The following is a 12348-nucleotide window of genomic DNA, read 5'->3' as shown; positions in this document are numbered from 1 at the left end:
TGAAATAATAAGAAGACACACCTTTCGCAACATACGTACTCTTTTTTTACGTTCGAATGTATTTTTAACAGATCGTAAAGATCCACGACGGAGTAATTTTCATATATATGACACGACGGGCATATTAGCAACATATAAACGCCACCGGAAGGCTAGTGAACCTTGAAAACGCTCTATATTCCTTTCGATCATTATTTTGGTTAGAATCGTGACTCGTTTTTACATACCTGCCTTATGGGACGGAGGTTTGGGCCTGAAATATAGCGAAGTTTAACATCGTTCCGTGGTAAATAAAAATGCTGCAACTAAAACAATTACACTTTCTCAATATTGATAAAGATCAATACTATCCGGTACAACTGAAATAACAAAAGTTATTCATGTTATTTTCCGGCGAAGAGACAAAATGCACGCGCGCTTTCCATTAAAAATGCACACGAACAACAGAAAAGTAGGCTGGTTGCTCTCTGCTTCAATTTGCCTCCCGGAAGTCGCATAGACACTAGCGCCAGTTGAACCTTCAGCGTACATTATAATAACTCTATGGCTACCCCCGCCGCCACCCTAAATTGCGCCTAACGGCAAAATTATTGCTAAAAATATTTTTTTTGGTGACGCGTGTGCAACAAAATATATTAGACCTATTAAAAATATTTTTTTATAACTTGAGTGTCCCTTTGAAGATTTTCGGCAATGAGAAGGGATAATGCCACGCTTTAATGGTAAAGCACATTCAGTGGCAAAAAAAAGGGATGCTTTCTTTGCCACTGATAGTGCACAACCGCTGCAGCATGAGTACAATAGACGTTCTCATTCACTAAACTGTGAGAACAAAGCCTAAAGTCTTCTGTTCCAGGTGTATTGCGGGCTGTGCTCGTGAATTAGTGGTTTGAAGGGGTAGCTTCTGCGAAGAGCGATGCACCTCAGACTAGTATACGGGTTCGAACCTTCTCCCCCCCCCCCCCCCCCCCCCCCTCCCCCTTCTAAAATCATAGAAGAATCGCGTAACATAACGAAATCTGTTCTGCACTGTTCTGATTGATTGATTGGATTTATTTTGTGGGCCAACTTCTTATAAATATGTGTTCTTGCAAACCAAAAGAAAAACCATGGTGGCTATTCCAAGAATATAATTAAAAATAAGATATGGTCTGATAAGTTCATAATTTCGACTACAGAAGGAGGTGTACGCACGCGTGATACGTTTTCAAAACACAAAGCTGGGAGATTTCCTTTCAATTTCGTGCTATATATTAGGCTGGCGTTTTGCAGATGTGTTCCAGCCTGCAGAAACGGCTTCCTCACGCGAGGCTGCCAGCGCAGTGTGACATCCCGTGAACGATGAGCTCAATGAGGAGAAAAACGCAGGCCATGGCGATCAAATAGCCACAGAGCACAAAGACAGCGCGCATGTCTTGCACGGTGAGTGGCTGGAAGGCGTCGCTCCGGTCTTGCTTGGACGTGTCAAGGAAGCAGGTGGATCCCTTAGGGTAGAGGTCTTGGTCTCGCATGAACGGCACGGCGGACTCGGAGAGCCACAAGATCCTCGAAAAAAAAAATACAGTCATGTGAGCAGAATCAATGATCGTGATTTCTTATGATCACTGACATCTCAAGAAACGCAGGGCGTCGCGAGTCTCGAGCACCTTATGATAACTCCACAGCCAATGATATTGTGGCAAGAAACGCGAACATAATAGCCAGTGCCCTGTGTTTCCAAAGCCCCAGTGACTACAGCAACCGAGAACACCCATCCAGCGAGTGGGCTTCGACGGTGATATTAAAAATATTCATGTGTCGAATGTCAACCTTGAAAACATCGCAATAATTGGTATCCTTCAGGGGTGTGCGAAAAAGGCTTCGAATCAAACAGCACAACGCCTCACAACGCCACAGAAAAAGTAGCTGGTACGCCGTGGGTCTTCCTACGCTGCGAAAGTTAGCAATGACGCGCCGCCACGATTCAAATCAGTGTTTGTATTCCCCTAAACTATGGTGCCGGGAGGGGCTTCTCCGACTGGTTTGCTTAGCGTCCTATCCCGCCCAGACACAAAAACATGCCGTCCCAAAGTGGCGAAAAACGACGCCACAAAAGCCGTGGCGTGACGCTATCGGATGTCGAGATCCTGGCGGTTGGTTGTAGAAATCCTGGTGCAAAGCGCGAGCGAACGCGAATGGCGCTGTCGTCCCACGGGGTCCGAACTCCTAGATGCCGAAACCTCCGTGGACTGTCAAAACTAGGAAACCACCTTCAGCAAAACAGGCGTCTACCACACGCACGCACCGTTTCGTAAGCTTTGATTGGCTATATTAATATTGTATTTTGTATAGCTGATGAAAACGGTGGACCACGTTGCGTCTCATTAGAGAACATCGACGGCAAAAGGGCGTCACGCCTTTTACTGTTCGAACTGCTTGACCAATCTTCTCCCTCTCGCTGGATGAAATACCTTAAGAATGTCTGATGTTCAGAGTACATCCTGGAACATCACCTTTCCCATTCTGTCGGTCACTGTAATCGTTTCTGCGCACAAAACATCCGTGAGCTGGGTGGACGTATTACTCATTTCAATTAAATCGATTCTTCCGGTGGGCAATGTTTTGCGACTATAATGACATAAATGTGGTGTTATTCTATGCACTTACGACCGTCTTTCCTTTACATGTTTTTTTTTTTAAGCAGTTGAAGAGAAGAGAAGAATCGTTCATTTACAAAGACGGAGATACACCTGCATTATCTAATTTCCTACTTCGTGAAAATATAATATAGGGGATTAAAGGAAACGAAACCCGAAGGAGAAGAGCAAGAGTCACACGGTTATTGCGTTAAGACCATTTTGAAGAAATTAGCATTATATAGCAACATAATTAATCGCCGCTTTTTGGCCTTATGTCCCTTCTCAAAAGTTGGCCAAGGCCCAAGAAGACTGTGCAGATGTATTTCTTAATATGTTCTGAGACCCCCTTTGCACCATTTTCCGCATTAGTATACTTAAGTGTTGGCGGTATTCAAAATCAATCAATGAATTACACTCCATATAGCAAAACGTGTACTCTAGCAAATACCTATCATGCACTGCTTCAAAGATCGTCAATTTCCAACCTTTTGTTTATCGCCTTCACGAGGTCGGGGTCTATCCGCTTCCGGTAGTACCAGACGGAGCGCAGGTTGGTGATGGATTGTGTCCCCACGTGGAAGAAGCCGTCCAGAACCGGGCAGAACAGGGACGACTGGACGCGTCCTGCTATCATGTCTGTGGCTATGACGGCTTTGCGCTGCTGCACCATCTGCAGCGACTTGGCGGTGAAGACCTCCCGGACCGGAATGGCGCCACCCATTGCATCCATACGTTCCCACAGCCTCCGCACGGACTCTGAGCTCGAAATCTGGAGACAACGGAAAGCGAGTCGTGTAGTTGAAGGATGTTGAAGACTACCCACGCGGTGGCCTTGGATTTGACCACGTTCCATGTTGCGCGTTGCTTGAAACCCGTTACTTTTTTGATAAAAAAAAAAAACAACACACACACACAGTGTCAAGAAAAAAAAAACCATGACGGAACGTAGTCGAAGCCGCCTTTCATTTAACGCAATTGGATACCAGCTGAAGCAGAATTGGAAATAATCTCTGCTTTTTTTATTAGGTTGCAATGGAAAGTTTAAGAACTCTGTTGGAACCAAAATCCACATTAAAAATATCGTTTTGCAATCCGCACGTATGTTCTTAAAAAAACTATATGCTGATTGAAAAACTTTTTTTAATGTGATTTTTGGTTTTAGGGTTTTTTGTTCCCTCTGAACCTTCATCTTTAATGGTTAAAAAAATAGGGTCCTAATATAAACTCGTGCTCGTTGCTGCTGAATCGCGTGCAGGCAGCGAGGTTCAGCAAACGTGCGACTTGCATTCCACATCGTCGAAATTGACCCCGTAAGTGATGGCGTCACCACACGGTGCTGTGCTCCAAACAAATCGTTGTTAGGGCCGCTGTCACGAACAAATGCACGGGGCGTCGACGTGAGGTTAAGGATTGTCTGATAAAAAATTGAATATTTTTTGTAAGCTATTTGTCAACTGAATATCTAATCACAATGAGTTTTTGTATCGTCTCAGTGCCATACAGCGATGATAAACGCCCTACTTAAGTTGAACAACCGGTTTTGTCTTGCTCCCATGACATGATAGCTTCGCGGGCTCAGTGTTTTCTTTTTTTTTCCTGAGAAAGTAGGCGATTGCGTTAAATGAAGCTGGTGACGAGCGAGGAAACTTCTATTCTCGGGGTCAACTCTATGTGGGATTTTAGAAGCGAAGAATGCCCGTGCACAGCTTTGATCGACGTTCGAGGTGCACGAGCGCGCGAACGCCAGCACGTGGAGGCGTCCGCAATATTTGAGAAAGGTGAAAGCACTGTGAAGCCGAATCACCCATGACTACGACGCGTAGGTACCAACTTCGAAGTGCAGGTCAGCATACGTTTTAAGGAGTTCTAACGGCACAACAGTTTCTTCAGTTCACATTTGTGTGATCAAACGAAATGTCCGCTGTTTTTATCTACCTCTGGCTATTTGGGGTGTTAACAAAAATAATAATAATAAAAGAGTTTCTTTTTTTTTTTTTTTAGTTTTATGGTCACAAGCAGGTATGAAACGCACACACCTGTATTGCGAGCCAGGAAAATAAGGTGTGGGGCCTTGAATCGATTGTGTTAGAGTCAAAATATTTGCCTCTTTATTTCGATCCACGTTAACTGTAAAATAAAAAGTCCTCACGCCGCTTTCATAACATGTTCTAAAATGCTTTTCCTGCTGCATTTTTAGAAGATGTATATACCTGTTATAATTTTCGACAGAGAGTATCGCGTATTGTACACAAATACATTCATTTTTATAATCCTGCTGAGCTTTCTTAGACCTGCCATGCTTCCAATAAATACAAGATCAACATACATATATACATATATATAATAGAATTATGCAAACAATTCAAGCTCTTGTAGACAGCATAGTTTTGTCGTTCCATATGCGTCCGCCGCATCCAGTAGGCATCTCGAAACGACTCGAGGACCGGAAGTTGCCGTCGTAAATATTACAGAAATAAGCGATTCTCTGAAAAGTTCTGAGGGGGTTAGTGCCGAATGTATAGGCTTCCTATATCTACTGGATTAAGATGTTAAAATTTCAAATACGAGTTTTGAACGATGCCTCCTTAGGAGTGAAATCGAGTCCCATGTATTCATGCGCAGCAACGCCACTACAAACACTCTAATGGCGCGTTCACACTGGAAGCAGATCCGCAAACGCGAAGCAGATCCGCGCGTTCTCAACCGCAAAGCGGCTAGGATCGAGCGGTTGGAGCGCGTTTTCGCCAACCGCTCCGGGACCGATTTCTCCCAACCGCTTTCACGAACCGCAAAGCGGCAACCAATCACAACGCGACGCTGACGTGACGTCAGTGACTTTCGAAACAAGATGGCACCTGTCGCTGGTGAGGCGTCCACGGCGCTGTAGTCCTAGCGTTACAGCAGACATATCAACAGAGAAACGTGATGCTCATGTCCGTCACTTGAATCCGCCCCGAAAAGAATTGACTCGTAATTTTAACGGACTTCGCACCGGTGATTTGATTCGGGAAGGAGTTTGTTTATTATTCCAGGTGCCACACCCCGAAGCTCGCCGCCTTGTTAGCCTCTGCCCGTAGAACGTCGGAACCGCCCCTGATCGACCGAAATGTCAGCTTCTCTACCCACCAAGATAGTCGCGTGAACTATTGAAAGCTTTCCACATCGTGCATGACCACAACGAAGGCCGATAGAGACGTTGTGAGAGTGATTGCGTAGCCAACGTACTACCGCGGAACGGACAGGGTACCTGCGCTAGCTCGACCCGTAACGTTTAGTACTAACAGCAGAAATAAAGGGAGCATACTCAAGAAATAAAGTGTGCGTACCAGACTATGCAGAGGTAATCCATACGGCGTTTATTTGAGCTGAATGCCAAACAAACAAACAGTAGACTCGATCGACGTGCGACTGACGAGAGGAGAGTCCGCCACCAACGAAGCCACGAGTCACGACCGGCTAGCTCCGAAGACATTCCCCCGCACCACGGTTCAACCCACCGCTCCCAACTTCGAAAATAATAAAAGCGAACGAGGGGGGGGGGGGGGGGGGGGGACTGGCCTTTTATCCGGAAAACGAGGTCAGCTATTCATTCGGAAAAAGTCCACTTCAAAAAAAAAAAAAAAGAAGAAAAAAAAAAAAAAAAGGTCGTGGGCATTCTGTTGTGAGTCAGAAGGCACGCCTAGCTGGGGCTTTGCTTGTGGGCGAAGTCGAGGGAATCACAGGCGAGTTTGGCGTGTCCATGCTTCTTTTTCGCTGCCTGAACTTGTGACGCGTGCGAACTGCGAACATCCAAAAGAAAAATCTTCACAGTGCCGAAATAGGAAAATTTTGGCTTTGGATCGCGCATTAAAGTGAATTTTGAATTTTGAAACAGGGTTGCTAAACGCAAGTCGAAAAAGATCATACGTGATCACCGAGAAACCGCCAACCGCCTCTCCCCAAACGCCAACCGCCTCTCGGTGTGTCTGAACGGCGTCGCTTGCGAACCGCATCCGCAACCGCTTCGCGGTTGGAGATGCGGTTCGCAAGCGTGTGAATGCGCCATAAGAAATGCTTGCGCGTCTCTTACCCCTAAGGCACTCGAAAAGCGAATCTCTGCGATCTACGAAATCAGCTCAGCGAATGACGAGGCGGAACATCTGCTTAGACCTCAAAATGATGTCCGCGCTGTGACAATACGCAATTCAAGATCGACGCTTTGCACTGCGCAACGCCAAATCACGGACTTCATTTTTAGGTATAAACGGACGTTGCACATCATTCTCTGGACTGATTTCGTAGATCGCAGAGATAGGCTCTTCGAGTGTTTTGCGGGTATGTGGACGCGCAGGTATTTCTTCGAGTGAACGGTGTGGTTGTAGCAGTGACGTCACACTTACGTTGTCAATTGCCACTAAAGACAGACGCAAACAAAAACTTGTTCTGGACACGTGCTGTGAGAAACCGGCTCGAATTCAGCGAAAATGATTATCACCTAGGGCAGTACTGAGGACGTCATCCGCGTTTTAAAAACTGATTGAAAAATTGATTGGTCAATTTAATGTAAAGAAGTGAATTTATTACTGCTGTAATTAAACTTAATTATATGCAGACCGTGGTATCTCGCACGGCTACACTCTGAATCTGTTTCATCTTATGTAACTCACACGCGTATTTCTATAATCAACGAAAGCAGCAATTTAAATTTATCATACTTATTGTAAGCGCTGCCAATGATAAGAGGTTTCATGGGCAACTAATTCTTGACTTATACATTCTTACTCGTGTTTTCGGGCGTTTACCTCAGCCGGCAGCAGAAAAGAGTGAGAGACTACAATAGGGCGCCCTAATGTTTGAAGACCAGTGACTTCACTGCGTTTCCATAGGAGTTAAGCCTTTTTCTTTTTTTAGGTACGAAGCTCCTTAGGGTCTAGCCTTGTCCGTCCGTCCGTCCGTCCGTCCGTCCGTCCGTCCGTCCGCCCGTCCGTCCGTCCATCCGTCCGGCCGCGCGTCCGTGCTCTCATAAAAAGAAAAAGAAAATGTTTGCGCAGTCGACAGGATTCGAACCTGTGCAGAGAGACCCCAATGGATTTCTAGTCCATCGCCTTAACCACTCGGCCACGACTGCGGGACGAGTAGGGGGCTCTGAGATGTGGTAGTAACTCAAGAGCTGGGGTTTCTGTCATGGATGGAACGTTGCATGTAGCCGCGCAATGTCTATAGACCAACACGCTGTTTACAAACAAGTCCGCATTTGCCCACACCAGGTGTGGGCACTGCGTGTGCGCAGAAACCGAATTCGCGTAAAGTGAAGCGTCTACGCATGCGCAGTGTCGTTGACAGCACCACCGCAGCTGAGTGACGTCAGGGCCGCGTGTTGGCCTATACAGGAGAGGGCGCTGCGGTCAAATGCGTATAAATCGCGTTAAACTTTGCATGCATTGGCTCCACGTTTATATACGAGAGGGCGCTGCGGTCAAAGGCTCGAATGCGTTATGTTTCCACCACCATGCCTTGGCCCTCAAAAGTTAACTGGCAGGATTCTCAAATAAAAAAATTAAAAAATACCCACGTTCCATACCACACATTCACTTTCTGACATGGACCGTTGACTTAAGCGTGGAGATGCGTTCCCACGGCTTCTAGCGGATCTAAGCTGATCCGCTAGAACCACTGGCTCTGCATTTCACCGACCATAAAGCAGTAATAATGAAGTCGAAACGCAACCCGGAACTCAGCACTAACTATGAGCAATAAAAAAAATCAGCACCATCAGTATCATCAGCACCACCAGAGCTTCGCCCCAATCAACATCATTCACCACGTGGAGGTGCGGTCATTTTTTTTTACCTTTTCCTCACGTAAGTTCGCTCTTGGCAAATTTTATAGAAAAAATGCACCACCTCTGGGCAACGCTGCAGAAAATCGTAGCACGACAGGTTAAGGAATCTAGTTTTGCGGTTGACTTAAAGAGTATGGCCACTACCTGAGACACCAAGTACCATGTACAACGCGCTTAAAAAGAGCAATAATAATGCCGTTCAGAATCTTTTTGCAATTCACTATTTTCATTGGCCAAAGTTTATGGAGGCGGTGGTAACCGGGGATGCTCGCAATCCCAAGAGAAAATGGCGCTCGTCTATTTCTTTTGCTACGAGTTCACTATGGGTCGTCTTGTCATCTAGAACTGGTCATTTTTATTCATTAAAACCTAACAAACATTATATCATAAAAAACAAGCCTCTACAAAAAGTACTTGAGTACCCCTTCAGGTTTGCCACCCCATAAGACCCAATGTATTAGAATTCATAGTGCTGTCCAAAGTTGAATACGGTTCATTCACTTTGTCCCCGTGTCAAATGTACATAAGATGTGATTTGAAAAAAAAGGTCAGAACAGAGGACTTAGACTAATTTCTTTCGGAGTATTTCCTTCGTACCAGCATCACGAGGTGGCGGGAGCATGGAAATACCGTGGAATTAACAGTTGGGCGTAGATATCCCGGCCAACTTAGATATCTAAAATTTACCACCGAAACCCGGCACTTAAAAAACATTTTCCTCCTACCGGTTGCATTCATTTTCAAGATTAGACAACCCATGTAAAGTTGAACCTCTCTATGAATTGACCATTTCACGTGCCGACTCATCGATATTTCTGATGACATCGGCGTGAAATGGCTTACTAGACTCCATGGTCACTTCCCTAAACGCCGAACATTTCAAAGAGAATCTTTTCCCATTCTTTTAAAGAGGTCCTGTCCCCATTCTTTCCGTCGTCTCCGGTCTTAACGATGTGCAAGATTCTAACTGCCTACTTAACATCGGTCTCACTCTTCTGATATTTATACTATCCTATTTTTCGAGCAGTTGTTTGGTACATGAATTGACACCTGTATTTGTTATGGAAGAGCATTAAATATAGTACTTGTTAACTTGTGTTTTACTGAATATTTGAATTTGTATTTGTACTTTTATTGACGTGTGGATTTTTCTAATAAACTGACTTTGTATATTTTTGTGAATATTTGTATTGTATTTTTCATTGTACTAAAATACTTATACCCTGTGTCGCCCATCCCTTGTGTAATCCCCTTTCGAGGGCGCTGAACATAGAATAAAATATATATATATATATATATATATATATATATATATATATATATATATATATATATATATATATATATATATATATATATATATATATATATATATATATATATATATATATATATATATATATATATATATATATATATATATATATATATACACAGACGAATGAATAATTAAATAAATAAATAAGCTGCCAAAAACGTGGCCCCTGCCGCACGATACTCAGCGGTACCTGAAGCGCCGTGGTGAGCGGCGAGTTCTTCATGATGAGAGGCAGTAACTTGGGGTTTCGGAGGACGTCTTCGACCGTGTTGATGCGCTCTGTGTCCGACTTGACCAGGAGGTTGGCCTTCACCTCCCCGTTAAACAGGTTAATGAGTATGAGGCAGGCGATCAGCCACACGGCCAGCAGGATGCGATTGGCCTGTGGCACGAACTGGACCTTCGTGGCTGCAATTGAGGGAGGAAAGAGACCCTTTTCAAAACGACATCAAAACAACATTGAATGTCGCCGTTACTTGGGCACGAAGCCTGTGCTTGAACCCGAACTTTCGCCGAAAGCTGACGCGACACTCGTGTTCAATTCACTGGTGTTTGCTTACCACTATTCATTGAAGCGGAACAAAGGGCGTTTGCAGTGAACTATGCTTTCGACTGCGGAGAGATTTGAAACGGGTGCATCACGCTTGTGGGAGGAGTTTCTCCTACCTTCTTGGACTTGTAACCAAGTACAGAGTTGCGGCGACGACCCCAGCGACCGTTCTGTACAGGTAATGCTCTCCACGGTTTGAGTTGGTTCCTCTCAAATCTAGGCTACAAAAATATCCACCAACCGCCCCCCCCCCCCTTCTTAAAACGTTTTCTTTTCTTCTTTTTGAGGAGCGCGTAAAATGATAATTTTAATTGAACAATCTGTCTCTAGATGGCTTTACTCACCCATCAGGGAAGTTCAAGTGTTACCTTAATTTGAAAGGCATTTTTATTGGCCATGTCAAACAAACAGAGACAGGGAGCAGGCGGGTCCGTCAGTGACAGCGAGGTCTTCACGGATTGCACGAAAAGACTCAGGTGGAGTGGCGTGAAGGTACCGGAGTTGCCGACACAATGGGGAAAAAAAATAAGATGCGATTGTGGAGCGTCATCTCAAGTCCAGCATGATACATGCGATCGTTTGAGCCTTCCACTTACCATTTGACACATGCTTATCAATTTACAGAGGATATGACAACTGCCTTACGCAAACGCATACGTGTTTGCGTGCTCAATCCTTTCGATGAGTCAGTGCATTACTTTAAATGCAAATATATTGATTTTTATTTTGATAACGTCGTCGTATCTGCGTACACATTTGAACAGCTTAGCCAGCTTCGAGGGTGACGGAGAAATTATGCCATTTATGTAGTTGATAACGATAGGAGAAAAGGGGGTCGTGGCACATGGGATCGGCGGCATTGAACAACAAACGTAATACATTTTTTTTGTTCGTCTAGAGTGTCATTCAGCGGCACCTACCGAGACCTTAGAAACCAAACACAAAAACGTATCTGAAAATGAAACTTCCAGAAAGCCTCAAACTAAGTGCTGCCCTGTTTTCGCGGGGAAGTCGGGTATCACTCAAAAATTTCTAGGATTTTTTTTTCTTTTTTTTTTCAAGCTTGTTTACGTTGTACGAAGCTTATAGGGGTAAACTGCCACCCGTAGCGCTCGGAATACCAAATATCTATTTTGCTTTAGTGAGTTTAGCCAAAGCAAGTGATGAACGATAACGTTGGCCTCTATCGTCGTGCAGTTTCATCGACAAAACTGGCGCACGCTCTTTTATCAAGCTATTATTACGTGGTCATATTACCACTCTCCATTTTTATCGGCTAGAGCCTCTTAACTTCAAGCAATTATTAGATGTTTGAAGTAAATCGCCAGGACGCTGAATGATCTGTGTGAGCGTAGCTGCTCTGAAGGCCATTGCAATTGTTTTGTTAAGTACCTGGTGTTACTTTCGAAACATACATATCTAAATTGCATAGCCAGTATTAACGAGCCTTGCCCTCTGACAGTGCATAATTTCGGTTATATGTTTTTGATACTTGAATGAATTGGGATTTCCGTTACTCCATTTGTTATCTGCTTATGTGTTGTTTTTCTTTTTAAACTTGTCTGTGTTCGATGTTGCTTTGGCGCGCACAGCAGCGTACGCTCTTGTCAATTTTAGCAGTGCGAAGATATTATACTTCACAATGTTGGTTTTGTTGTGTATTCAGCGTGATTTACCAAAATAGTGTGCTCTTCTCTTTCGTGAAGTGTAGTCTTCAAAATGTGCCTTCATATGTATTACCTAGTGTTCTATTTTGTGCACTGTTGCACTCCTGCAACAGCCCCAACGGGCTAACAGTATGTATAAATAAATAAATAAAAAAATATATATAAACAGAACCAACCACGAAAACAAGGATGAGAAATTCACGTATGTCGTTTGCCGATGGCTTACCTTCAAAGAAAAGTACTTCAATGTATGCGTACAAGTACTTGGACGTGTCGTAAAAAAGACTCGTTTTTCTCTGCCTCCCAGCAATCCGGTAAAAAGCCGTAGAGAGCATGATGAGTACCGTCAGGGAGATCAGGAACAGGATCCAGGA

General features: G+C 44.3%; 1 protein-coding gene across 1 annotated transcript; it reads right to left on the bottom strand.

Moving 5' to 3' along the window:
• Window positions 1-1067: 1067 nt before the first annotated feature.
• LOC120844556 lies at window positions 1068-12309 on the bottom strand. The gene is made up of 4 exons (XM_040503117.2): window positions 12201-12309; window positions 9948-10165; window positions 3104-3387; window positions 1068-1545 (listed from the first exon to the last, which is right to left on the bottom strand). The coding sequence occupies exons 1-4, from the start codon at window positions 12307-12309 to the stop codon at window positions 1302-1304; spliced, it is 855 nt and encodes a 284-aa protein (XP_040359051.1). The 3' UTR covers window positions 1068-1301.
• Between the last annotated feature and the right edge of the window lie 39 nt (window positions 12310-12348).

The sequence above is a fragment of the Ixodes scapularis genome, unplaced genomic scaffold, assembly GCF_016920785.2.
Source record: "Ixodes scapularis isolate PalLabHiFi unplaced genomic scaffold, ASM1692078v2 PGA_scaffold0__279_contigs__length_252992795, whole genome shotgun sequence".
NCBI lineage: Eukaryota > Metazoa > Arthropoda > Arachnida > Ixodida > Ixodidae > Ixodes > Ixodes scapularis.
This window is presented reverse-complemented; position numbering and strand designations above follow the sequence as displayed.